The sequence below is a fragment of the Struthio camelus genome, chromosome 2 (assembly GCF_040807025.1).
Source record: "Struthio camelus isolate bStrCam1 chromosome 2, bStrCam1.hap1, whole genome shotgun sequence".
Taxonomy (NCBI): Eukaryota; Metazoa; Chordata; class Aves; order Struthioniformes; family Struthionidae; genus Struthio; species Struthio camelus.
This window is the reverse complement of record NC_090943.1, coordinates 164,298,445-164,325,696: the sequence shown is the minus strand read 5'-3', so window position 1 is coordinate 164,325,696 and position 27,252 is coordinate 164,298,445. Positions and strand designations below refer to the sequence as shown.

General features: G+C 39.2%; 1 protein-coding gene across 1 annotated transcript in view; it reads right to left on the bottom strand.

Annotated features, from left to right (window-relative positions):
* Nucleotides 1-27,252, bottom strand: part of TG (thyroglobulin) — a 167,560-nt gene that overhangs the window by 86,853 nt on the left and 53,455 nt on the right. Inside the window, exons 26-36 of the mRNA XM_068933768.1 lie at nt 26,969-27,166; nt 23,600-23,767; nt 22,977-23,042; nt 22,191-22,271; nt 20,156-20,293; nt 18,914-19,087; nt 17,736-17,847; nt 17,091-17,170; nt 15,144-15,287; nt 13,278-13,343; nt 436-570 (exon numbers count right to left, since the gene is read on the bottom strand). Of these exons, the coding sequence (XP_068789869.1) occupies nt 436-570; nt 13,278-13,343; nt 15,144-15,287; nt 17,091-17,170; nt 17,736-17,847; nt 18,914-19,087; nt 20,156-20,293; nt 22,191-22,271; nt 22,977-23,042; nt 23,600-23,767; nt 26,969-27,166 (1,362 nt within the window). The remainder of the gene's footprint in view (nt 1-435; nt 571-13,277; nt 13,344-15,143; nt 15,288-17,090; nt 17,171-17,735; nt 17,848-18,913; nt 19,088-20,155; nt 20,294-22,190; nt 22,272-22,976; nt 23,043-23,599; nt 23,768-26,968; nt 27,167-27,252) is intronic.

Here is a 27,252-nt window from a genome sequence, read left to right as displayed (position 1 = left end):
CCTGCCTTCATGCACCACAGCTATGTATTCCTTTAAATGTTAGCAGGTGGTCTCCCATCTGCCTCGCTCTTGTGGGTCCAGCTACACATAAGTAAGTGTTAACTGTTCTTTATAAAATAATCCCATCACATCCCTTTAAGTATTTGTTACAATATTTGCCAAATTGCCCAATGACCGGAGAAGTAAGAAGTAAGAGTTCAAGACGTGTCAAAATTACCCAACCACTGCATAATACTTAACATTTTTGTTGGATCCTTCATTAGGTGAATGAATTTAGACCTCTTCTCTCAAATTCAGAAACATTGTGATGAAGTTATTTTTAAACCTAAGCGTATGTATGTTAGAAGGTGAGGGGAGAGCGGGAAGGAACTGTTCTTGGTGTTTCAGTCTTATGTGTCAATATGTTTTATAAAGCTGTAGAAGAACATTGCTCACCGGATAGACAAAAGTCTCTGGCAGTGGAGAAGTCATTGGCTATATCCCTACTAACTTGCACAGCTTCAAAGTTTGAGATGGATGAATCCATGAGTACAGAGGACACATCTAAGGGTTGCCATATATTCAAATACTCTGTGAAATGAAGCATACAGAGATAATCTAAATCATTAAAAACTTCAAAGAAAATTAATACAGAAGGAAAAGCAGTGGGGAGCTCCCCAACAAGACTTTCACCTTTCTTTGTATCAACTGAGAATAAATGAAATTTAATATTCAAGGGCTTCCGACAGCGGTGTCCAGTGCCATTTTCAGAGGTCATGTAGGGGTAGGTTTACAAAATCAGTTAGTTACTAAAGAGGTAGTCCAGAAACAGCTCCAGTAAGGTTGTATGCACGTAAATCCCACTGACTTAAATTAAAAGTATCTGATCAGAACTTAAGGCCTAATTACGTTAGAGGACATGGGTCCCAATGCTTGCACAAGAGTGCCTGATCAGGCAGACCACCTAACTCCTTTGAAAGCAAGTCAGCACCCTGCACGTAACTTAGCACTCCCAGCAGACATCCAAATCTACTTACAAGTCTGACCCTTGAGAGACAGGTGCTGATGTCCTAAGGCAGGTTTCACCTCAGCTAGTTTTAATCACCTGCAAGGTAGATGTCTAAATCTGAGCTAGTCAGTCTAGACTTCTTTTATTACCAGGGAAACAGACACTTTTCAGACACAATTTCTCCATCCTGCTTTAGATGTCTGCTTTGGGATGAGACAAATCACATCCTAGACTCTGTTGGTTACAGTAGCTAGATCTCCATGTTGACTGTACAGCAAACCTAATGCAAGTAGATCAGATGGAGACATCTATACTGCATACATCTAGATTCAGAGAGCAAGTCCCAACCTTACAGCCTAAGTTAAAGCAAAACAAAACAACATCTTTTGCAAATGTTATATTGTCTTTGTTTCACTTGCAAGCCATTCATCAAGCTCCCACTGAAGCATAGGCAGTTTTCACAGATATGTATATTTTTAAAGGATTATTCTGACCATTTCGGTTTGACCTTCTAGATAGAATTACATGAAATTCTATGAATTGTTCTAAGGTCAAGAATTAGCTACATAGTTAAGGTTTATCTCTCAGTTTTATATAAATACGTAAACATGCACACACCACACGTGTATACACACACATATGTGTATGTGTGTTCAATAAAACTTATTCTGTCCTAACAGTGCATGTCAAAAAATGCCACATTCTTTTCTCACACTAAACGGATAAACATATCTCATGTTTGCACAGAGAAGTCTTTAAAAAAAAAAAAAAAAAAAAGAGTGCTTAGGAAGGAATGGGACTTTAATTATTTCAGTTTCTCTCTTTCAAAAGTAAAAGGGCTCTAATGCTGCCTAGTGAGTACTAAACGGGAGGCTGGCATTGCCCTCACTGTGTAATTGTCAGGTGAGGACAGAGCTGAGTCAGCTGCTGGCTTACTACTCTTGCTGAACAGATCTTGCCTGTTATTTCAGTTTATTTGCCAAGCAGATGCAAAACTTATGACTGTCCGTTTCACTAAGGATTAGTTTTAGTCTTGTGAGAATGGAGCGATGTGCGGACAGCTAAAGTTTCCTTCCTCCTCCTCCTCACGGGAAGACAGCTGTGACCATATCATCCAACACTAAGTCTTAAGCTGAGGTCTAGGGTTCACACAGTCAGGACTGTGGCATGCCCTCCCGGCAATCTGGAAATCTCGGTGCTGACATACTTTTCCAGCTGATGAGAACCAAGACACAAAACAGACCACAGACTAGCCTTGTTGTACCGTTCCTTGAGCAAATAGGCAGGGAATAGCGGTGTTTAAATTAGATTTTAAAATTATTTTATTCTAAATAATTCATGACATAACTAACAGCACAGGAGAATTTCCACAACTCAGATCTCTACCTTGATGCCAAAAGTCTGCTATTAAGAGGTAAATCCTTCCCAAGGAAGTGCAAGTGCCCGACATGGGTGATATCCCAGAGGATAAGTCACAAAGAACCGAGGAGCTACCACCACTGGCACATGGTGGTTACTTTAGCCTCAGAACCTTGGGCAGCTTCTTCGCTCTCAGTCTTGCAGAAAATAACACCCTATGGATTCATGGAACAATGAATCTATCTACTGTAGACCATACGCCTTCCCAAATAGCCTAGCCCTAACATAGCTGTAAATTGGTAGCTGAAAAATAGCACTGCATTTCACCGGTCCTTTCAACACACTTTGAAATCATATCACTTCTGTTATATCTGGGGAAAATTTTTTCCAAGAGATAGAGGCTGAAAGTCTCCAGCTATGTAGAAATGAACGTTATATTTGGTACAGTACTGTTGTATGTTAAGAGACTTCAAGTTTACTTCACCTCATGAAGTAGCAAAGTCGCCAACACTACACACAGAGGGACTCTGAACTAGTAAGGGAGTAAAGATTCTGTACTTACTGCTTGACTTATGCAACACATCTACTGCAATTCATTTTTGTCTACCACTTAAGCACTGACTATTCACTTAATCTGGAGGAACGCAGTATTCTAAGTTATGTGGAAATTCCTGTTTCATAATGCCAATAATTTCACTATTTTAAATCGATCTAATCTGACCTGTTGCATGGCTATAGTTACATAATTTCTTCACCTAGCCTGAAAATTTGTGGCATTTGTTTAGAAAGATGATTGAACATGAAATCAAGTCCCTGAGAAATGGAGAATTAACCACTAAGTTTTCCCCAGAGGTCGTTTGTCTGCATTATCAGATCCCTACGTTTTACTCTTCCAGATTATATCTTGCCAGTTTATGTTTTCAATTCCTACTTAAATATTCTTTTTTTTCAAAATATATGAACAAGAAAAGAATTTTAGCAATATACTTTAAACTATGTTTTTACATAAGAGCAATGTTGACATCCTACACGGTGTCCAGTACTAATAACTGAGGTCCTCTACTGCTGGAATAAGTAATTTGTCTGGGTTCAGATACAAAGCTTCAAATTAAATTACTTTTTTTTTTTTTTTTTTTTGTAAGGGCTTTTTGTGGATTCTATTGCAAGTCAACAAGTCTGGATGCATCAGTGGTTTTGGAAGATATTTTTCCTGGAATGAGTCTAGTCCCATAGCTCCCCTGACTCACCAATGACCTCGGGTAAATCATATAATTTTCATATCTCAGTTCCACCATGTGTCATAAGCATTCTTGCTGAGCTAAATTCTACTCTGGCAGGAAAAGAATTCAAAATAATTCCGCAAAAGCAAAAAGAAGTCCCCTTGGATTTACACCACTGACACTTCAAAGTAGAATATGGCCTCCTGTATCTATTTCAGTGAGGTTCACCATTATTAAAATGTTTTGAGGATGCTCACATGGAGCCTATACCAGCCATAGAACACCAATCACTTGTGATGCAAACTTCCTTAGACTCCACATTGTTTTTTGCTTATTCTTTGTCCTGAATCTCACAGAATTGACCCCTGCAACCTCCCACTGTGCAGGCTGCATTCTCACATTTGCAGGAAGCATTCGTAATCTCAGACCAGATCCATATTGATGACTTCCAGTGTTACCCCTTTCCAGTTTTCTGCCCTGCTGATCCCAGATAAGATAAACACAGAAACATAAGGCTCATTTTGATGACAGACCAAGCCCCTTTCACCCGGAGCCATCACCACCATGGACAACACCAACTAGCAGTCAGCTGCAAGGGAGGTTTTTGACTCTCAGTTGTTTCCTTCCTCTCCTTTCTCTCACCTGGCAATAGATGCAGAAGCATCCGCTGGTGGTACACACCCACTTCATCACAGGGGCAAAACAGAATTTTTCTGTGGCTGATCTAAATTCATCTCATCCAGAAAATGCTCTTACAAGGCACATAGCTTTAGACTGGCACTGCTTTACTAAAAATGCACAGTGCACCTGACGGGCTGGAAGACACTTCTGGTTTATATATGGGTTAGACTCTGCCCTCCCAAACCACATTCTGGCAACTGCTTTTACTGGATAATTACTGCATTCTGCATCCAGCCAGCCCTATAACTTTTATTTTAAAATTATAAATGTCCCATACAGAGAGCTTCTCTCTTCCAGATGTTCTTGTTTGGGTAGGCAAGGTTTGGGATTGCATTTGCAAAAGCGCTCACACTGGCCTCTCGCTGCTCCCACTCAAGTCACAAGATCACAAGACTAGAATAGATTTCCTGGGGTCACAGAGTCCAGCCTCCCACTATTGCAGGCAACTACATAATAAAATCCCTTTCATAAGGTCAGCAGAAATTTCATCATTGATTTTAGGAGAAGCAGAGAGGGGTCAGTTCACTGGAAAACATGACATTTGATATGAGGAAATAGAGATATAGTAGTACAATAAAACAAGTTAGATTTAGAAGAAAACTCATGAAGTAGTTATAGAGGTACATAAATCAGATCTCTGGATCCAGCGTGCCTAATTTATATTTGAAAGGCAAATTCTTATCTTAATTCTGAAGTTTGTAAGCCATATTTATTATTCCTGAGCCAAGCTAAAAACATGCTTAGACTGAACTCATATGTTGTGTATATATTCTTAGAGTTCAAAATTCTTTACAATCAAAATTGCTAACCTGTCTGCATACTGTCTCAAAAAAAAAAAAAAAATAGAGTGGACCTGTAGAAAGTATATCTTTTCTGAATTAGAGCTGCTTCTCATTCTTTTTTTCAATCTACTGACATTCAAATAATTCAAAATGAGCCATTCTCTTAAGCCTACCACATAATAACTATAATGACACCTCTGGGACAAACATGTCTGAAACTAACAGACGTGATATTTATAGCCTTTACCACGGAGCAACCTTACCGTGCTGATGTGAAATACAAGCTTCCTGCCTTCTTCAGTCATGCCAATTATAGTAAATGGTATAGAACAATAATATAAATGTACTAGATGTTTATCCAGGTTTAAAATAAGCTTTTTTTTAAATGGAGGTAAAAACCTTCTAACTACAAACGGATAAAAATCAGACTGAAGGCCAAGGACAGGTTCCACAGCAGAGGTCCTGTATGCTGTACGTAGGACACTGTAGATCAGTACCTGCAGCTTAGCCACAATCAAGTTTATTAAAGAACTGATGAAAAATACCGTCTTTGTTTCGTAAATAACTCTCTGACACATCCTCGGTATTGGGGGAAGCATGAGAACAAATGATACTATTTATTAGAGCAACACAGGAAAACATATTTTGTAGAATGAGCTTCTATTTTCATAGCATCCCATTTCTGACTTTATATCAAGCTGCTCCTGGAAAGTCTCCCAAACTCTTCCCCTAGGCCTATTAGCATAACAAGAAACTTCTTCTAAAACAGTCTCAGAATCTGTCAGGCAAGACAGTTTTGTCGGCAGGGAAGCCCAGGGGCAAGGCTCCTCTAAGTTCATATCCCAAAGGACAATACCCACTTGCAAAGCCTTCAGCACCCTCTCCAGTACTCTACTTCACTGCACATTGGTGCAATACGAGCACGTTTGCAGTCTCAAGAGGGCCACGGGGAAGGCGAGAGAGGACATCAGTTGCTCCAACACACCAACTTTGCGCTGTCCTCCATCGCTTCACTCAGGTTGGTCGGGAGCTGGACAGAGGGCTTCCTCAGCTGACTGCAAGCTGCAGTGCCTGGATATTGCCATAAGCATCTCTGTTGTAACTGGAAATACCAGGTACTGAGATAGCCTGATGGAAAATTTTTTGCCATGCAGGAAAATCCCATAGCCATTGCTCAGTCCTGCCACAGGGAAAGGACTATAATCGTTAGAGGATCACAGATGGTAGAAACAGGAAGGGCCTAACAAATCATTTCATCCATAGTTTCTCAATGAATTACTTGATTTTGGACAGAGCAGGAGCTGACCCCAGAAGATCCCTCGACACTTTCCTGTATACAATCTACAGTCACCTGCAGAGGCCACCGTTTAAGGGACAATGTCTACTAGCAGTTGCCAAATCTAAAAAAGGTAGCTATATCCTACTTAAAAATTAAGAACTTGAAGACAGGAAAATGCTGATTAAAGTTTCAATAATTGCTACATATAATTCATAAATTTTACAATAAAGTGCAAAAAAAAAAAAAAACTGAAGGTACACAACAATGTTACTCCTCCTTTCCATCTACCTGGATCATTTCCAGGCTCTCCATTTCACTTTAAGCACACAAACTCCTTTCAAAAAGTCAGGTGAGATGATTCACAGATTCCTTTATTTTTTTCAATTTTATTTGTAAGGACATAAAAATTTCTACAGCTCAAATCCTAATATACAACCTGTTTGACTAACAGTACAATACAACTGTAAAATACTAAGAAATAAAGGATTTCTCATGCAAAAACATTTCCTATCTTCTTGTGTCTTAACTGGCTGCAGAAAGGTGTATCTCAAACATAATTATAGGTCCTGACTATTTCCTTTTTCAGACCAACATTCCTCCATATTCTCAAAATTTAGTGGAGTCATACAGTTACACATCAGCATAAGTAAATCAAACTACAGTATGGCTCTATTAGCATTTTTAACATGAGTAGTCTTGAAATAACAGCTGTGCTCCCATCTTTAAATGTCACAAGGCATACCTGAAACTAGCCACAGACGGTTCCACACTCGTCATCACCACAGCATGTTAACTCCTTCAGGGGAAAAAATGCTCCAGATGTAACACATAGGACTTTCCCAATCCATTCAGTATATCTATTTTCCACACATTATTTTTCAGCTAATAGAATCTATGGGGAAGCCGTGATAGAAGACTAGGAGTGTGCTCAGCTCCTTGTGATAGAAATACGTAAAAACAAATAAGGGCTGAAAACCACATTCAGTTAAATGCACTAGAGATTAGTGATCAAGAAAATCTCTCCTACAGAGTTTATCTTGGCATCAGAAAGCACTGAGGGGAAGAAGATTAAGCAATAACAAAACAAAAAGAATTTGGCCAAAAGGCATGAACTGCAGCATGCAGCTTTTCGCCCTTGTGACCTGCAGCCGTTACAGAGCACCTAATTCCCCCTTTTGTGGGCTAACAGAGCATCTAATGAGAGATCAAATCATCCAGCCAGCCCTGCTTGTCAGGCGAGTAACTTGGGGAATGCAAGTGGGAGCCTCAGGCTGCGGAGGGGGATCCCAGGGCTAACGCAGGCTAACATGGAAATAATGCAACAGGCAAAGAACAGGGAGGACCTCATGCCTTCCCTTTTTTGTGTGTTTCTCCTGAATCTAGTCTGGCATGGGGGAAGGGGGTTTCTCTATTTCTCTGGTGGCTGCATGGTGCTGTATGACAGATTGTGAAAGAAGCTGCTATTGAAAATTACTTTTGCCCTTGCAGATTCAAAGGCCAGCCTGAAAAATCTGGTCTCGACTTCCACCTTTCAAAAGTACAGCGACAGCAATGGAATTCCCCCTTGCATGCAACGGGATGAAGCAGGGTGGAAGCTGCCTTGCAACTCCTCAGCTCTGAGGGCTTCTACTTTCAGTCAGATACTAGGACAGATTAAATAATTCTAACTGTTTAGAATTATTAACAGTTGGACAGTTAAGGGAAGGATTGTATACCCAAGCTTAAAACAAACAAACAACAGTGAGACCCTGAGCTTAAACAATGCAAAAGTGAGACAAATTCAGACCAAGTGACAATCCAAAGATGATTTAGTAGGGGGAGAGCTGGCTTTGTTGCAGAACAAACTAACGCATAGAAAGCTTTCTGAGCCATAAAATTATCTTTTTAAGAGTGTTCTCCAGCCTGGATGAAATCTGATCTTATCCTTCTGTAAGGGTCAGGAAGGAGGTGCTGGTATTAAAGGAATTGGCTTTTTGCAGGGTATCCAGCATTCCTCAAAAGGCACCTGCTTCTTACAACTACATAAGGCATCTAATGAAAGATGTTAACTAACCCTGCAACTCTTGCTCTCCTGACCACCACAGGAACAACACATTTAAAATAGTCCAATTAACTTCAGCTAGAAAAGCTGAAGCATTTTATTTCTTAGAAAATCTGCAAAAATGAGAGAGAAGATCTATCTTCTGTGGAGATGAAATTTCAAAACAGCTTCTCCACAGACTTACTAGGTAGAGATCCTAACCAGTTTGCAGACATAGCTAAAAGACAACTTGATCCCAGAAATTTTACACAGTTCGGCTGTCTCCGATAGCAACAGGTGCCTGAAGGGACCTCAGAAGGTATTTTCCACAGAATTACAGAATGGTTGAGGTTGGAAGGGACCTCTGGAGATCATCTAGTCCAACTCCCCTTCCTTGAGGCTGAGGCAATTACAGAAGGTTGCCCAGTGCTGTGCCCAGCCAGGTTTTGAGCAGCTCCAAGGATGGAGACTCAACAGCCTCTCCAGGCAACCTGTACCAGTATTTGACTACCCTTATTGTAAAAAAGAATTTTTCTTGTTTTTAGGTGGAATTTTCTGTATTTCAGTCTGTGCCTGTTGCCTCTTATTCCTTCACTAGATATCACTGAGAAAAATCTGGCTCTGTCTTTTTTATACACCTGAATCCCCATCAGGTATTTGTATACACTGACAAGATCCCCTTGAGCCTTTTCTTCTCCAGGCTATACAATCTCACCTCTCCCAGCCTCTCCTAATAGACACTCCAATGTCTTAACCACCTTTGTGCCCCTTCACTGGACTCACTCCAATAAATCCATGTTTCTCTTGCACTGGGGAGCCCAGCGCCGGACACAGCACTCCAGATGGGCCTCACCAGTGCTGAGCAGAGGAGAAGGATCACCTCCTTCAACCTGCTAGCAATGCTCTGCCTAATGCAGCCCAGTATGCTGTTGGCCTACTTTGCCAAAAGGGCACAATGCTGGCTCATGGTCAACTTTGTGCCCCCCAGGTCTCCTAAATCCTTCTCTGCAAAGCTGCTCTCCAGGCAGTGAAATTCCATCATCTGCTGGTGCATGCATTGTCTTTGTTGAACTTCATGAGGTTCCTCTCTGCCCATCTCTCCAGCCTATCGAGGTCTCTCTGAATGGCAGCACAACCATCTGGTGGTTTATGAGCCACTCCACCCAGCTCTGTATTGGCTGCAAACTTGCTGAGGCTGCGCTCTGCCCCTCCGTCAAGGTCATAAATGAAGATGTTAAACCATTTTGGCCCCAGTATCAACCCTGCAGGCACCACGAGGGACAAGCCTCCAGCTGGACCGCATGTTGCTGACAGCAACACTTTAAGCCCACAGTTCAGCCAGTATTTAGTCCACCTCTCTGTCCATTTATCTAATCCTTACTTCTTCAGTTTGGCTACAAGGATGTTATGGGAGATCATGTCAAAATCCTCACTAAAGTCAAGATAAACCATGCCCACTGCTTTACCTTCATCCACCAAGACAGTCGTCACTTCGTAAAAGGTTGGTTAGACATGATTTCCCCTTCATAAATCCATACTGACTACTCCTAATCTCCCTCTTGTCCTTAATATCTTTGAAAATGGTTTCCAGGAGGATTTGATCCATCGCCTTCCCAGGGATCAAGGTGAGGCGGACACACTATAGTTCTTAGATGCTCCTTCTTGAAAGTAGGAGTGAGATTTGCTTTCTTCCACTCCTCAGAGACCTCACCTAATTACCATAACCTTTCAGTGATAACTCACCACTTGTGGTGAGCTATCCTACCAGGGCCCATGGACTTGTATGTCCAGTTTGTTTAAATGTTTCCTAACCTGATCCTCCCTCCTTCTCCAAGGGTAAGTCCAGACTTTCTGGACTTGCTCCAGACTTTCACTCAGGTCTCACGGACCTGAAATTCTTGAATTCTTGAAGTCTTACCAGTAAAGACTTAGGTTTTTTCCATGCCCTTTGTCATCACAGCAAGCCCCACATTTTCCCTAGTCTTCCTTTTGCTGCTGAAAGACCTGTAGAAGCCCTTCTTGTTGAGGCCGTTTTGTTCTACGGTCCTACATGCCTTTACCCTCGCTAACCAAAAAGAAATATGCTGAGTAAAAAGAAGGGAATCATCTACTTCACATGAGACTGAAAATAATAATGGTTACTTTCCTTCTCAGTCACTGATTTGGTCTACAGACTTGGACCGACTAACAAGCCTGCTAATTTGGATTTCTTCACAATGTCTCAAGGGGTTGGAAATGCCACAGTCTTGGAATGCAGTTCACTGTATCCCAGCTTCGAATGGGATGAAGCAGAGTGCTAGGCACTCTGCCCTGAGCATTTCAAGTTGGATAACTAGCAAATGAAGCAGTGAGATACCGTCAAATGCAGCTGTCTATTAAAAGGCTGTCTATATAGCCTTAACTGCGCTTCAATAAACTTAGACTGTAGAGTGGACATAACACTAACTTCAGTATTTCACCACTGCTCCCAGTAAAGTATTCAAATTTAAGCATCTTTTCCATCTTCTGATGGAAAGTTCTACACATGCATATACATGTGTACGTATACACACACACTTATCACACTTTAAATAGTGACATTTTCTCACACTCACCGCCCAGTAACCACTAGAGTCACTATTTTTTTTCCCTGCACAAACACCACCACAATGCAGCAGCTTCCATTGCTGCTAACTTTTCTATGATGTCTAATGCAAAAAAAAAAAAAAAAAAAAGAATATGCTATACCATATAATGTGATCATAAAGACTTTGGAAGCAATGTTTTTGAAAAAACTTGAAAGTCGCTGACAATGCAAGAGAGATGGCATTCCGACCTAAATAATCAGGCTGGTAATTGTACTATAAGGATAGACGGTGCTCAGATGCATTTTAAATGCAGTGTGGCACACGTTGGTGATAGAGACACAAAGAGCACAACGAGTAAAGGCACTGGTACTAGTTTGACTTCCAGACTGGTTGCTCCTTATAATTCAGCAACTTCTCCAGTTTGTTCTCCTCAGAACAACTGCTCTAATCCAGGATCCTGCCTTTTCATGGGAGGCTCTACGCCTTTGAGCGGTTAACCAGATCCTTGCAAGACTGCTCAGCTCTGCATTTGGAAAGATAACCTGGAAACGGGTGTAACAGATGAAAGATGGTTACTAAGGTTAAGATAGGTATCTCACTCACTGTGGCTAAGTTCTGGGCAGACTTCAGAGTAAAAAAACATATGACACAAAAGCCTAATTTCCTTAACTGTTGCTTAGGTCACTATTTTTCTACACTTAAAGAAGAAAAACAAAAGAAAGATGACAAAAGTAGTACTAACCTTCACATAGGGAAGAAGAAAGTTTAAAATAAAGCAGTTATCTACGTTCCATGAGAAAAATAATTTGCAAAGGAATAGAGTTGCGCAACTTACTAGCCCACTAGCTCTTTCAGGCGTTTCAAAAAACAAACAAAAAAAACAGCCAACCCAAAAACGAACGAAAAACGCAAACCACACACCCTGTTTATTTATAGGGAGTTTCCTTTTATTAAAGTGATTATTATAAAACCATAAATTCTACTAATAAATACAAATTGAATGCAATCTTTGCTGGTAACTGTGGATAAGAAGATAATACGCTTAACAGTAAATCCTAAACTCAAAACTGAAAATGCTTTGCAAATATTAACTACCTCCTGTAAGCGAAGTGGTATCTTGTTTAAGGAAAAAGATAGAAACAAGTGAGTTAAAAGACTTGCTCATGATCCACCAGATAATCAAGAAATGGATGAGAATCCTCAGTTTTAGGATTCTAACCCAAAGGTCACCCCATTATGAGTGCTGCCTTCTCAGACTGAGTTATATGATGACTAGCCAACCTGCTTCCTTTCCGTTACACACGGCATTTACCGAACATGCTACGTATTTATGAAAAAGACACATGATGGAAGCCTGTAGCTGTTGACGATTTGCATACATTTCTAGGGGGCAATAAATACAAAGCCCTGAAAGATAGCAGTTAAGCTTTCATTTGTTAAGAAGATCCACCAACTTTTAAAATAACGCATACAAGTATTGTAAGATTCATTTACTGCAAGACTGAAATAAGTTTTCTTCCTGACTAAAAAAAATGGTAATAGCAAGCTACAGTATCTCTTCAAAAGCAGCACTCAACACATTTCAAATACGATGCTTTCTTGTGACTTGGCTCTGAACAGCCCTTAATATTGCCATCCTTGCAGAAAACCACTAACAAGGACTAAAGGTGGTAGAATTCGTCATTGTTCTACCCCAGTTATACCAGTTATGGTATAAAACGTCATTAATTTCTAGAGGAACTTTGTTTGTTTGTTTGTTTTTAATCATCTTCCTTTTTACATGCAAAGCTTTTAAGGAGAAAAATAGATTTGCTGTTTGACTTTACATCTCTATTGCGATTATTTGTATTCAACCGAAAACAGGTTGCCACTCCTCGCGTACAGCAAAATCTTCGGCACGTACTGACAAATGCTGCTGGTGGTTTGTCTAATCTGATATCCTGCCCCCGACAGGCACCACATGCTAAAGAGAAGGTGCTAGATACCCCACAGTGGACAATAATGCAGTAACTTATTACTGGGGAAGTTTCTGTTGATTTGATCTTTCCGTCTTTGGCCATTGCATTTAAATATAAAAAGCTATATCTATTTTAAGGCATAACTTGTGACATCCACACTTACAAATGATAAATTTCTCCATCAGTCCTGCCAAATATCTGGCGTCAGTGACCTCTTGTGGTAGTGAGTTTGACAAATATTAGGCCACCGTTATGACAAATTCTTTAGTTCAAATAATATGCTATTAATAAAAAGAACGTATGCATCACCTGAATGAAGAAACTTAGGGTGACACAACCATTTCATTACAGAGTGATCTGTTAGCAACACACACAAAACAGAGGATGCTTCCTTTCTTTGGCTTAACATACAAACACACTTACCGCTTTCTGGCCTGAGAGGTAAGCTAGCAGGTGGACACAGGTTAGCCATGGTATTCTCCAAGTCAGCTAAAAGAAGAAAAGAAACATGAAACGTTACACTGGTAGGTTTAGAATCTACACTGCAGTATTGCCCATATCACTACTGGGATCTAAACGCTGCATGTTCTTTCCACAAAAAATCACCAATCAGGATCTGAGGCTGCTCTGATATCTAGCCCTTTTTGAGTGGTACACCAGTACAGCAATCCAGGCTTCTCTCAAATTTTGCATTCATAAACGTTCCTGCAAGCACCCTTCAACATGCAGGGTGGTTGCTGTTGTTTTTCTGAACAGTTTGTTTCAGTAGTTGATTGGGGTAGGGGGGCAGAATCTCCCTCCACCATACCCCAGGCTATATTTGGTCTCCTCCATCACAAGAGACGTAAGACTTTCTCTGCTTCCTGAAAGGAAACTGGAATTTCTCAATTAGAGAATTAAAAATAAAATTCAAACTAAAATTCAAAAAAACACTTTCATATTTTCATACACGGAAGTCCTCAATTGCAAATATTTCCCTTGAACATTAGGTATGCTTTGTATTTTTAAGATAACACATATGAAATTTGCTTCACGTGTTCATATTTTATAAAACACTTTAGCTAACTAAATTAGTTATAAATCATCCACTGAGACAAAAGTAAATCACCATCCGACAAAAGCTGAAGACAAGTCAGACTCTGCCCGCTTCTTCCACTTCACACTGCCCATGCATGTAGCCAATAAAAATTTCTAAAACTCAAGAGTTTTACTGTTTACATTGATAGAAGGGAAGAATTATGGCAATCCAGAACGCTTTTTAAAATATTACTATATGATCTTTTACTGACTGAACTGCAACCAGCTTATACGCACTGAGTCAAATTGTTAGTGAGCAGAGTTGTGCAGTCAGACAGCTCACGACAATTTAATATATTATGAAATGCAGAGACAAGTCCCCTTCTACAACAAATGGCTGTGGTCTAAAATCAAAGGTCCTGCTTCATGCAAACCTCCCGCCAGCTACAGTAAATTCCTTCTTCAGATTTCACTCATTTTCCCTTTCAGCCTCAGAGCTTTCATGTTCCTCCTCCTGGTTCCCAGAACCACAACACACCAGCACAACTGATACAAATTTTTGTCTACAAATATCTTTATTTGCATACACATCTGCGCTTGCTGCATGCTATGGTGGAAACACATCTGACGCTTCCTTACTAGATAAGGAAACATCACTGCGTCTCTCCTCACATTCTTTTGCATGTGCTGCTGGCTTAGCCTTGTCATCCCTCTGTCCATGAGGTCAGCAACATCCCTTATTTTTAGCTGTTTCTTTGCCAAAAAGAGGAAAAATGATTCCAAGAAGTGGAAGGGTGTTACCACCTCTGCCGTCTCTTCGCCTTTCTACTGCTGTTCCTTCGTACCCACTTGTTCCCTCTCAGCTCCCCCTGCCCACAGGCAGATCCTAAAAGAACCTAAATACAATTGTTTTCTTGTGCAGAAACAGGCCCAAACAGAGAATCTGGAGCCACAGAGTCCTCGAAAAGGGGGATGATCCAGAATTGCACTTAAGGTCTTGCATACCTTAGCAAATAGGTGAAGATCTGCTCTGAAACGCACCTTGCCTCTATTTTACGATTCCAAGCCAGTGGCTGAATCTAACCAGAATTATAATTATTATTCTTGTAATCTAGCCATAGACTACACAATCTGCTGCAATGTGGGTTCTAAGCCTTACTTTCTCAAAGAAAAAAATAAGGTAATCCAATTAGTAAAAGTCTTTTACTCACTTTCTCCCCGCTGCTTCACAAAAGATGTCAAACACTGGAATAGTAACCCTGCATTGCTTACCAGGCTTTTGGTACCAGCCAAATGGATGTATTCTGACTGCTGCCTCTGGTCCACCACAGTCTGAAACTTGCCAAGCACTTCTTGTGTCCTCAGCACACATCTGGATTCCTAGGCTGTTCAAGGTCAGGCACATAATCTTTCCCCCTGCAAGGGAAATACACAGTTATAGAAACGACGGTGGTAACTTTTCTTTTCTGTATCTTATTCTAAAGGAAAAGAATACAGCATGGTTCCGCTGAATGTTAAAAAAATTCCACTGACTTAGGTATTTTCCCACCTTTGATTTCTAAAAGGTTGTCATTCAGGGCAAAGTTTTACTGTTGTTGAAAATAATGTTAAAAATTACACTCATTTAAATGGGAATGGCATGGGTTCTGACATTACAACCTATTAAGGTCACTGGAAGTATTTCCACTAAGCAAAATTTTGCAACATCCTGTTCCCAAATCAAGGCCTCTTCTTAGGATAAGAAGGATAAATAATCCTTTCTGGCTAGTACAACCCTAAAAATAAAAAATCTGCAAGCATATTGAAGCACAGGCCCAGAACAGATCAAGATAAAAATTCTGCCTTCAAGTTCTCTTGACTGTATTAGTGCCAGCATTGGACGTTTCAAAGACGCTAAAGATAATATAAACAAGATATACAAAAAAAGTGTCATTTATCAATATCAGATGTTTTAAAATCCTGGATGTATTTTAAAATTGTTTAAACAAACATAGAAATAAAGTGATATTCAGTTAAGACTTCAGATTCACATCATGCAGCAGTATGAAAATAGCCTATTTTTGATTTTCTCAATAATTCCAATCTGAAACACGTTCAACTAATTTTACAAGATATTGATCTATTTTCACTGATATCAGTGAAAATTTTGACTGCTCAGGAAAGAAAGGAAGGTCTAATTAAAAAAAAAAAGAAAAAGAAATGTTCAGAATTCTCAAATCCGTCATAAAACTAACTCTTCCTAAGGACGTCAGGCAGAATGGATGGGCACTTTACATTTGTGAAAACCAGGCCAATCATTTTCGAGGCCTATATATTAATTTGGAATAAAATATTCAAAATCATTTCACTCACTTTGACATGAATGACACTCAGTTTTAGATACTTATCAAAGACTTTGTTTAAACAGAGCACTTCCTTTGCAGCTACTGGAGAAAAAAAAGCAGCTCCAGAACAGGATTCGGCCAAAGCTCTGAAAGACCCTGTAGGGGTGCCCCTATCTCTCTCTGCTGACTGTACAAGGCAGCTTATGGTGGCAACACCCTTAACTTAGCCATTTCAGGCAAGCAAAACGTGTTTGATATTCTAATGGCTCCTAAGTCACACACACATTTAAAAATCTGGTTCCCTCAGAAGGAATAGAAATACTATATGAGATGTCTTAAATCGCTAAGATACTAAGGGGAGGGGATAGACAACCTCCATCCCTCTGCAATCCTTCTTCTCCAAGTGGAAAACTAACATCTGGGAGCAGAGAAGTTCAGACATCTCAGAAGGCTAAAAAGCTGAGATATCCCAGGACATCCAAGGATACTAAGTGCTTGCCCTGTGTTTAATTTCAGTAATATTTGTGTTTCTAATTCCATTAAGCTTTAAAAAAACAAACAAACAAAAAAATAAGTTGGCCAGCATTTTGGAAGAGGGGATGATAAATGACAAATAACTGTTTTAATGGTTTGAGTACCATGCTTTTGGAATTGCAGCCATGTAAGGGCCCATTCCTGTGGAGTTATTTTTTTTTAAGTCCTGAGATCTTGAGCATATCATTGGGCTGAACTCCTAGAAAGGGCTGATAACTGCAGAAGTTGCTGCCAAGTAAGGTCTGCAAATTTTGTTAAGTTTTTTTTTTCCTCTTTTCATAGGAAAAGAAAGGTAAAATTTGGAGTGAAGAAGGAATATTAAAATGATTTAAAATAAAAATATAGCTAGAGTGAAAAATACCTGACAGTTGGGAGTCATTAAAAAACCCAAATCCCGTGCAACAGGGGTCAGCATCACACCAACGCTCACACTCAAAAAAGCTGAGGAAAAAAAAAAAGCATAATCAATTTTAGTATCACTTAAATGCTATCACTAACCTAGAAAAGGGAAGAGGGGTTGTTGCACAAGGAGGGGAGACACTGAGAACATGTAGAAGTGTCTTTTACCGTAAGAGAACGTTATAGTTCCTTGTACTGTACAGACAAGAGTTCAATACCTTTCCCATTTGCAGATAAGTTTCCATTCAAACCATACACATTTGCGAAACTAAGTACATCTTAAAGTTTAGAACAGTATTTTGATATCTGCCATAAAAAAATCAGCATAGTTTTGTGCGTTATTGCTGAGAGACTCAATTGGCCAATAAGTAATTTTAAAGTGTAAGTATAAAGTAATTCATGCACTTATTAATTATATGTGTTATTATTTATGCCTGAATTATAAATTTCCTTAAAATTATATGCTATTTTTTCCTCTATCAAATATTCTAACGCAATGCTGTTCTTGGATCAATGTGTCTGATTCTCTTAACGTGCATATAGCATGGCCTTGGTATTCCAGGCACGGTAAAACCTCCAGTGAAGACAAAGTAAAGTCATGTCCTACCCATCAGAAACAGCTTTTCTGCTCATGTCAGTCTTATTCCTCACTGAGATCCCTGTTACTTTCTGGAATGGTACACGTGTGTAGAAACTCTTCACAGAACTTTTTAGAGTGACTGGGAAGAAAAAGAAAAACAAAATAAGAAAATGTCCTTTTCCTTCTAATTTTCTTATACTGGTCGAGTAATCAGCTGGTAAGGGCAAGTCTTAATCCAATAGCAGGTATTTTTACACTATCAGAGTAAACATTTGACGGTTAAGCCTGAAGATGAACAAAATCCTTCACGCAAAGGCCTTAAGAGTCAAGCAAAATACATTGCCAAGGAAAGACCTGTAGCTCAGGGCTTCAGCTTCTGAGATCTAAAGGACCTTTACCACCATGACTCCCTCCCACTCAGTCCAAAAGCTGATACATATTTTCAGACTGGGAGAATCCAGTGTGCAATCATACATTATTCAATCTGGTCTGCACTTTAGGCTCTCCTAACAGGATAAGATTTAATAGTTTAGTTCAGAAGACCCTTGAGTTTTGCAGAAAAAGTATAGATCCCTGTGATAACAGAGTTCTTTGTCTATTCATCCTCAAAAGAAAAATCACTGAACTCCAAAGGTTAAAAGATCAGAGGTTAATATTCACATTTTTATAACTTCATGTTTGCTTGATAATAATAATAATAATAATAGGATGACATTCAACAAGAACAACACATTCAGCTAAACATACTTTCAATTTTCAAATTGCTTAACTACCAGGGAAATTGTAATGGTAGAAAACACGACTGGATGCATCCTAATGACATTCCCACATTACTCGCATTATGAAAATATTTGACATCTTCTGGTACATAGATTATTTAAGCTACCCTTGACCTTCCTAAACTGGGGACAACTGAGGTGGGGAATAGAGTCTGTCATTAATATCTTTCCTTCTGAGTTGAAATTAGATCACTAGCACTTTGGCCACCCCCCAAAAAAAAAAAAAAAACACTAGATGCTTTCCAGCACTAGTGTTAACCTACAATAGAAATGAAAAACCATATCCAGAACAACCCGGACTTCCCTTGCACCATCACTTACCAAAAACTCATTCCTATATTCAGATTTTCTACCTCAAAAGCCAAGGCACTAGCTGACGTTGCCAAGAATACAGTACATATAATACATCCAAACCCCAGAACTTGCCTATTTTATGATATGCCATTTGTGGTTGCCAGGGTAGTACAGTGAGACAGTTTGCAGGTATTTGATCGATATTACCATCACAAATCTGAGCCTCTGGATAGAGGGTACACACAAAGTATGTGTCTGTGGCGTTTTGAAGATCTGCTATTTGACAAAACTCTTCTTGTGCACAACCTAGAAGGCAAAGGCACTGACAATTAGAAACACAGCTATGCTTCTTCCCCCTCTATCCCTCTTCATGTCTTCGGCACAATGCTATAAATCAGTAAATTACTGTAAGTGAGAACATTCATTAATATTTTCTATCGCAGTGCAAGAGGAATGCGGACATCTCCTGTTTCTACTTATGTTGAAGAACAGGTTTACTTGAGAAGAACAAAAAGGAGCAGCAGCAAAGTTATTAGGAAAGATATTTTCTCCTCCTGTGACAGGTATAAGCCCATATATATATATGTCTATATATATATATATAGACATATATATAACGTTTCCAGAATCAACTGCAAAAGCAGTTTGTTGCTTATAGCGCTTTACATTCAGATTTGTCCCTGAGTAATTTTCTTCCATTTCAAGCCATTCAGATCAATTTCTTTCAGGAAAGAAAGAAAGTAATCAAACCCACTTCCTAACTATTGTGGCAATGATTTTGGACCTAATTCTGTACGCACATATGTCAATGTTTAATTTTAAATAGGCATAGCTCTACTGACTTCTTACAGTGATGTGCGTGCACTGTACAGTATTCTCAGTTCTACCTTCCTAGTGTTCAGAGCTGAAAGTTCTTCTTCAACCATTACATCAAACTATTGTTAACACCATAAAGCTGAATGCTTTACCTTCTTGTTTTTATACTGTTGTGTCATCAAATTATTTAGGGCAGAGGGAGAAAGGGGGTGGGTGCATTGCAAGTACACTTATCTTATTGCCTGATCTTATCTACACTGATCTTATTGCCTAAGCTATATCTTCTACTACTCTAACCAATGACAGGGATGCCCTAGTGACGAATAGTGGGTATCCTGTCTGCCATACTAGATAAAGATCATGAGGAAGAGGTGGGGGCCACATTAGCAACTTCATTGTAGACGGAGATGATAACGATGTAAATCGTGTTTTTTGCCCATGAAAAAATCCCTAAGCCGAAGATTTCTACTAGCCATGATTATAATACCTATTGAAAGCCTTCAGCTTATTACTACTTCCTTATTATCCTATAGAATAACCGTCTCCAAGATTCCTTACGTGTGAGACACCAAAGCATAGCCTTCTCTGCTGAATACTTCTGCCTGAAGACCCAATACTGCTGGTAAGGGAGAGAAGAGTTTTGGTCGCTCCGTATCAGGCCATTGTCCATTAGATAGAAAAGATCTTTTGTGGAATCTAAAGATTCAAACAAAAAACAAAGCAAAAAAAGCTTAAATCTGCAAAAACTTAATTATGACCTAGAATTAGTTAAGGTTTTTCATATAAAATTCTTTATTTCACAATAAAACAGCTGCAACTGTTTTGTAGGGTTAGTATATACCAGTTGGGTTGAACCAATCTAGTTTTATTAATCCTAAATACAACAGTCTCCTTATGTTCTCTTGGGAAGCTTTTCCATCTCACAGTGCTAAATATTTTCTTAACAGGTTTAATATTTCCTATACTCATTTAATCTCATTTCTCCTATTTGTGCTCCTGCAGGTCATATTAAATAATTGCTTTCTGTTCTCTGCCTCTGATCTTTAGATGTATACACACTGTTCTATCCATCCAGAGCTGTCTCTAAACTGATCTTAACTATTTCAAGCTGTTTTTAAATCAATCCCTCTAAATAAAGTCCAACTAAAATATTCAGAAAAAAGGATGCTCTTCACTGATCTCATGTCAGGTTCTTCAAAAATATCATCGCATTTATCACGTGTCATCAGCACGTCTCATCACCAATTACTCTAGCGCTGTGGGAGTTTCGTGTTATTTAATACTAGATGTATTGAAATAGCTAAACGGAAATAAAGAATGGAAAAGCAAGACACAGTTGCAGCTGAAATGCTGAAGCATCTACTGACATGCGGGGAAGGCACAGTGGCTTTGCATTTTCTATCATTAAATAATCAATATATATTAGCATGTGCTCTAAATATTATCATGAAGTAATAAAAGTTTTAGAGATAATTTCCCAAGTGTGTCCATAACTCTCTCTCTTAAAAAGGTGACTTAGTCTCGTTACCTCTCAAGACTTAATTTCAAGCCTTCAGTTTCTTTTGAAACAGTTTGTGTCATGTCCAACACCTACAGCATGGAGGAAGAAGCTGCATTCCTTACATAACTAGGCTTTAATGATATCATGAGCTGCATCAAGGAAAATGGAGAACCCTGAGGGCCTGCACTCATGTCTTGGCAAGTAAACGCAAGAGAATTTCACTCAATTAGTACAGTTATTGCTCATTTTTAAGTCTAGACTTTAAAATATCACTAATTGTATGGGATCACCATTAGGTAAACAGGAATTTTACCTTCTATTCAAATTGCATTAGCACAATCAGCAATTTGCTTTGCGTTAGCATTTTATGTGTATTAAATCACATGTTCAGGTATCCATAAAAGCTTTTCGGCAAAGATTACCGTTCATTAGAGATGAATGAAAACACACTCATTTAGCTCCACTGCTCTTTCTCTTGTGATTATGCTGCTGAAGGCCCAAAGGAACACTAGTAACTTAAGACCAATGGCTTAGCGTAACCAGAAGCAGACATTAGAATAATAGAGGAGCTAGAGAACCTAACATGCAACGTGCATGGAAGAAACACCTATGATTGCAATTTTGCCCTTAGTTTCCTTTAAGCATTTAATTTATAGTCATGTTGTCCATAGCTGTCAATATGCCCAGCTAAGAATTTGACCTCTGGGTTTATTTGAAAGCTTCTCTGAACCAAATAACATTTCCTGAGTCTTTACAGTTCAGTAAGTCTGAAAGAACAAGCTTTCAAAGAACATTTTAACACTTTCACGTCTAGCTTAGCTTAGTCTTAAACAGAGATGGACACAGGAAAGTTAAAAACAAACAAACAAACAAAACAAAACAAAAAACCCCAGAAAACAAGGAGGGCCTTGCAGGAGACATATTTTGACCATCTTTCTCAAGACCTGCATCCTACTTCCTACCAAAGGGGAAATCTTTGGGCTTGATAATACCTGAATTATTCTGATACATATATGACAATATATGATATTGTCCGGTTACATTCTGTACCTCACTACACTATCTTGTACTGCTTTGCCCCTGCTGTAATACCTGCTAACTCTAGGTCATTCTCCATCTTGAAAGCAGCAGCATCACAGGCAGAGGTTTTAAGCCGGGTGACCATATCAGAGCCTAGAATGCAACAGGAATTAAAGTTAATATTTAATCCATTTACCTTTCTTCCATAAGACAAGCTCATTTGTAGTTCCTTAGCATTAGCAAACACTTTAGAGCGGAAGTGCATCAATAGGGAAAACTCCTTAAGAAGTCCCACCAACTGATGAATCAAATACGAGGAACAACACCTACATGTAACTCTAGGCAAAACCAAAACACACCGGAGGATTAAAAGCAAATGTCACACCATAATCACTAATGCATTCAGCACCAGTGCTCTGGAAGCCATCTGTGTATTTCTAGAGCTGTAGCACAAATTTATGGAGCTACTGCTAAATAAGTCATGACATTCAAACAATAAGCTTGCTAAAAGCATCTCAAGCTAATAAAGGTAATAAATATAGTTACTTACAAAGTATCAAACTGTTATAGTACCTGGAGACTGAGACAAAGGCAAGTGTCTCCATGATACTATCTTTCACAGATACTAAAAAGCATAAACCATAAATTTTTTTCTCAGATACAGGGATTTACCTACAGAATTATTCCAGGTAACATTCAGGTGTGTCAGAAAAGATTCCAGAGCAGCGTCTCATTTTGGATAGCACAAAATAAGTGTCAAAACCCAGTTTTAAAAGTAGCTTTTATAGATTGCTTAGCTGCCATTACCTGTTGTTCTTCATCATAAGCTTTTATAATCAGTCCTGTGAGATAACTCACCTCTCCACAGATAAACGTGCTGAAAAGTGGTAAAATTTCTTTCTCTCTCTTCTGCCAACTTAAAACCTAACAAAGAAAAAGGTTTTGTTATAGCAATTGTTAAAAATAAACAAATAGGTAGTATTTAAATACTCAGAAATTACATTACAAGCACATCACTAGACTATGCATCATCTTATTTACAAACCAAAGACCCTAAAGGAAGAAACACCCAGGCATTCTAGTGCTATTTTAGGTCCAAGGATGCCAAGGCTTAAATCTATTTTCCAATATTGCTTTTTCTGTGTGATGCTGAACAAATCTCTTTTTGTCTTTGCTCCAAAGTTCGTCTTCGTTTCAGATTATTAGCTTGAATCTGCATGAATTAAATATTGGAAACGTTGCAGGGTAACATACTAAAGCAACAGACTCCTAACTTTCATTACTGTTCCTATAGTAAAGTATGAAGGGGTCCACCTAGCAATGCATCTGATTCGGGTGCTTTTAGTCTCTCATAATTTTACAGATATGGATTTATTTGAGAAAAACCCACTGAAGTACAAAAGTGGACTAGTGAAAACAGCAGAGTCTACAGAAAAAAATCAAACAAAAGAAATGTAAATCGAGATAACTCATTAACATACTTCCACTGAATATTTGTCCTCCGAGCATGAAGGAAAACATCTTCTCTTTTTCATCATAGCTCACACCTTTACATATTCCATCTCTGACAGACTTTGCTGTTGGACTCCAGTCATTTGCATTGCAGAGCAGTACATCCGGGTAGCTCATCAAACTACACAAAACGGTACCTAGGTTCAGACAAAGAAGGAATTGTCTCTCTCCAATAATAGTGTCTCTCCTTTTTTTTTTTTTTAAACACAGTGCTTTTCATCCAAGCATCCCAACACTTTCTATAAATATTAATTGAACCCACTTCAGTGAAATAGCTAATTTGTTACTATTGCGAGTATTGCTACCCAAAGAAAGAGCAAAGAAAAATCAGAGCCATACTTTCAAACTGGAAAACTAATGTCAGATGTATCATACCTAAAACAAACATTTATAGCCTATTTCACAGAGCTTTCAAGCACAAACTATTACCACTTAATATACTATTACTATTATCTGATAATACCCAACAGTGTTCTAGGCACTTTACAGCACCAGAGAGATATCGTCGATGTTTTAGTGGTTTTATAATCTTGGGCTCTGAATCAACACAGCATATATGTTTCAGATGTGACTGCTTCCTGGATTGGTGCCTGGTCTCAGCCAGCATTGGCCTGAGTCTCCCCAGCATCGTTGTGTGAGGCTGGGGAACAAGCACGGTTGGAAACCAGGTGTGCTGGCACACAGTCTGCCCCTATAACATCTAGACATACTCAACTCTTGTTCTATACCTGCTGTCGCAGTTCGGCCATTTCTATGGCTTTGCAGTGCACTCGGGTTTTTTTTGTTTTTTTTTTTTTAATGCACTGGGTACATGAAATGTTGAAGGCACTACTTTTTGTTTTAATAAATGCTAGTCTGAGTAATGCCTTAACCTGTATTATTGATCCAAATAGGTCACCCTACAACTCCACAACATTCATCTCTTCCATATTCCATTCTGTGCTCACAAGAATGGAGAGTCCGATAATTTGATGGTGAATATATAGACAGAAACAGACTAAACAGATCAGTTAGAATAGTTTGACAATATGACATGTCAAAATAGAAAACATTTTCCTGAAAACATTTTCTTGATAACTTCTGCACAGAAAGTTTTCTCAAATCCAGAATCAGTTTCCACTCAAAACTACAGAAGTGCATGCTGTATATTATCCAGCAGCAGAGGCCTAGATTTGTGTGAACCTGCCTTTAAAAACTTGAGACATCTCAAAAACTTCTCTTGCGCTACAGGAAGTGCACCTCCATGATGCAATGCTGATCTTGCGTGAACTAGAGAAGAAACTGCAAAAAGTGCATTTAATTCAACCTTTGATTTGCTGGCAGAAATCTCAGCTCTGGGCTTGAGACTTCTTACCCGGGTCTCACCTCTGCCCAGCAGTCCAAGGTCTTGCATGGGGATTTCCGATAACACATATGAATGTCAGATGAATGCCATGGCAACTGGGCTAGAAGACTATTCTGAAAGTAGTCCAGAGTTTGGGTTTTCTTTGGCAGGGGAAGGAAAGGGTTGCTTTTTGTTTATTATTATTATTATTTGTTTTTTAGGAGTTTTAGATCATACTTTTTCATGCTGTGGAGAACAGAACATTTGAATTTAAATCATGAGAAATACTTCCAGAAGAACTAAACTGCGACTTGCCCTTCTTCAGGCTAACCATTAATTGCTTGTTCATCTGCTTTTCAAGTTCCTTAACAAAAAGAACTAGATTATTGCTATATCGCAAATAAAACTGCTAGAACATTAAAAAGGATTGAAAATATCAAAGATTGTTCACCTTGGCTTTTTACACCAAAAGTTACTTAAAAAAAAATCTGCCAACAAAATCAGTCCTGGTAATGATGCTTGGTTACAATTTCATTAAAGACAGAGACATCATGCACATAGCTCGTCTCAGGAGTTACACCTCAGGAAAAGTTGCACCTGGAAATGTCGATAATTCCAAGAATTATATCTGATCCTTAAAAAATATATATCTTCTAGAATGCATGAAGACTGACCCCTGCAGAAAGTAATAAGCTATGCCTATGGAGTTCAGAATGTAGCATAGACGCACCATGAGGAAAAATTAAGGTTGCAAAAACAACCTCAAATTGAGTATTTTCTAAATCACAGAATGGTTAAGTTTGGAAGGGACCTCTGGACATTATCTACTCCAACACCCGTGCAAGCACTGGTGATGTGATCAGAGACGCTACAGTTTGTAAATCAAACCTGTCTAAGGAGAATTGTCTTCTGCAAGAATTGTACTGATATCCCTGAGCAAGCAAGGCATTTGTCAGTGTGAGAAAGTATGACAGAATTTGGAATTTGAGAAGGGGGTTGGTATTTTCTTTTGTTTCTATTTGTTGTGCTTGGGAAGGAGGGTGATTTTTGGTTTTTTATTTAAACATATCTATAGTGTGTGTGAGGAGCGACATGAGGGTGTACGTGTATTTACAAATATATTTATATGCATGTATGAATATGTATATGTAAACACACAGAGGAGTATAAGGAAGACAAGAACTATGAAAACACAAAATTCTTAGTACTAGAAGAGTCATTATTTTACTGTTGGAAAGGCTGAATGAGCTGGAATATTTAATCATTTCAGGGACCTTTGTTCACAGAAGGCTTCAAGCACTCCGTCAGCCCCACTCCCGCCTGCTCTGTGTCCCAGCTAGACACCCAGACTTAGCAGATTATAGCTTTTCCGCATGCAATAACCTGACATAATGCCCTGTTTAATATCCTCCTTTCCTGCTCCAGACAGGAACTTGGTTTACATTTACACTACAAGCAGTCTAGAGGTACTGTTAATTCCCCAGTCAGCTGAAAGGCACCAACTTCTGGCAACCAGGCTGAGGTAAATAAAGAAAGGAGTATTTTTAGAATGATTCATCTGATCCCGGTGCAGATGTATTAAGCAGGTCGAAAGAAATATCCTTTCAACATGCCTGTTTCTTTCCGTAGGCAGTGTGAGCAGCTCACTCGCTCAGGTCTTTTTCCGCACACTGTAAACACGTGAATTCAGGTGAGGCAACTATTCTCCCTCGCAAGTGAAAAACCCCGTGCAGAGGAGTGGGCAATATAGAGTTGTCACAGGCCAAGTCTCAGGCGCGGCTCTCGTTCTGCCTACACCGAAAAGGGTCTGTGATGTAAAGGCAGGCTGCTGACACTCCAGCACGATGCAGAGGCAGATATAGTTGTGTAGGTGTAGAGGCAGACTACTGATGAGCTGCTCAAAAATGAGTTCTATCCAGTGAGGTTGGGTTTTTTTTTTGTTTTTTTTTACTTCCTTGTTAGCTTTAGTTTTCTCCCGCAAATTTTTTTTTATTTAGCATTGTTTACGCAATACCTCCATCAAGCGCAATCTGACTCAAGATGAAGCCATCACAGCAAGAGTCCCTGCTGCAAGTCTGCCGACAGAAGAGCTGCGCGTCAGTCAGAGATGTGCTAGCTGCTGAGAGAACCAGGGAGCGGTATATACCGGAAAACACGTTCTGAAAATTAGTCCTTTCAAAGGTCTTGAGTCCAGATGAGTTGAATTCTTGTCCTGGGTAGACAGGAGAGGAAAGGAATGTTCAAAATGCTCAGGAGGAGACGTGATGCTTTCAGACTGCTTGCAAACTGAGGCTGATT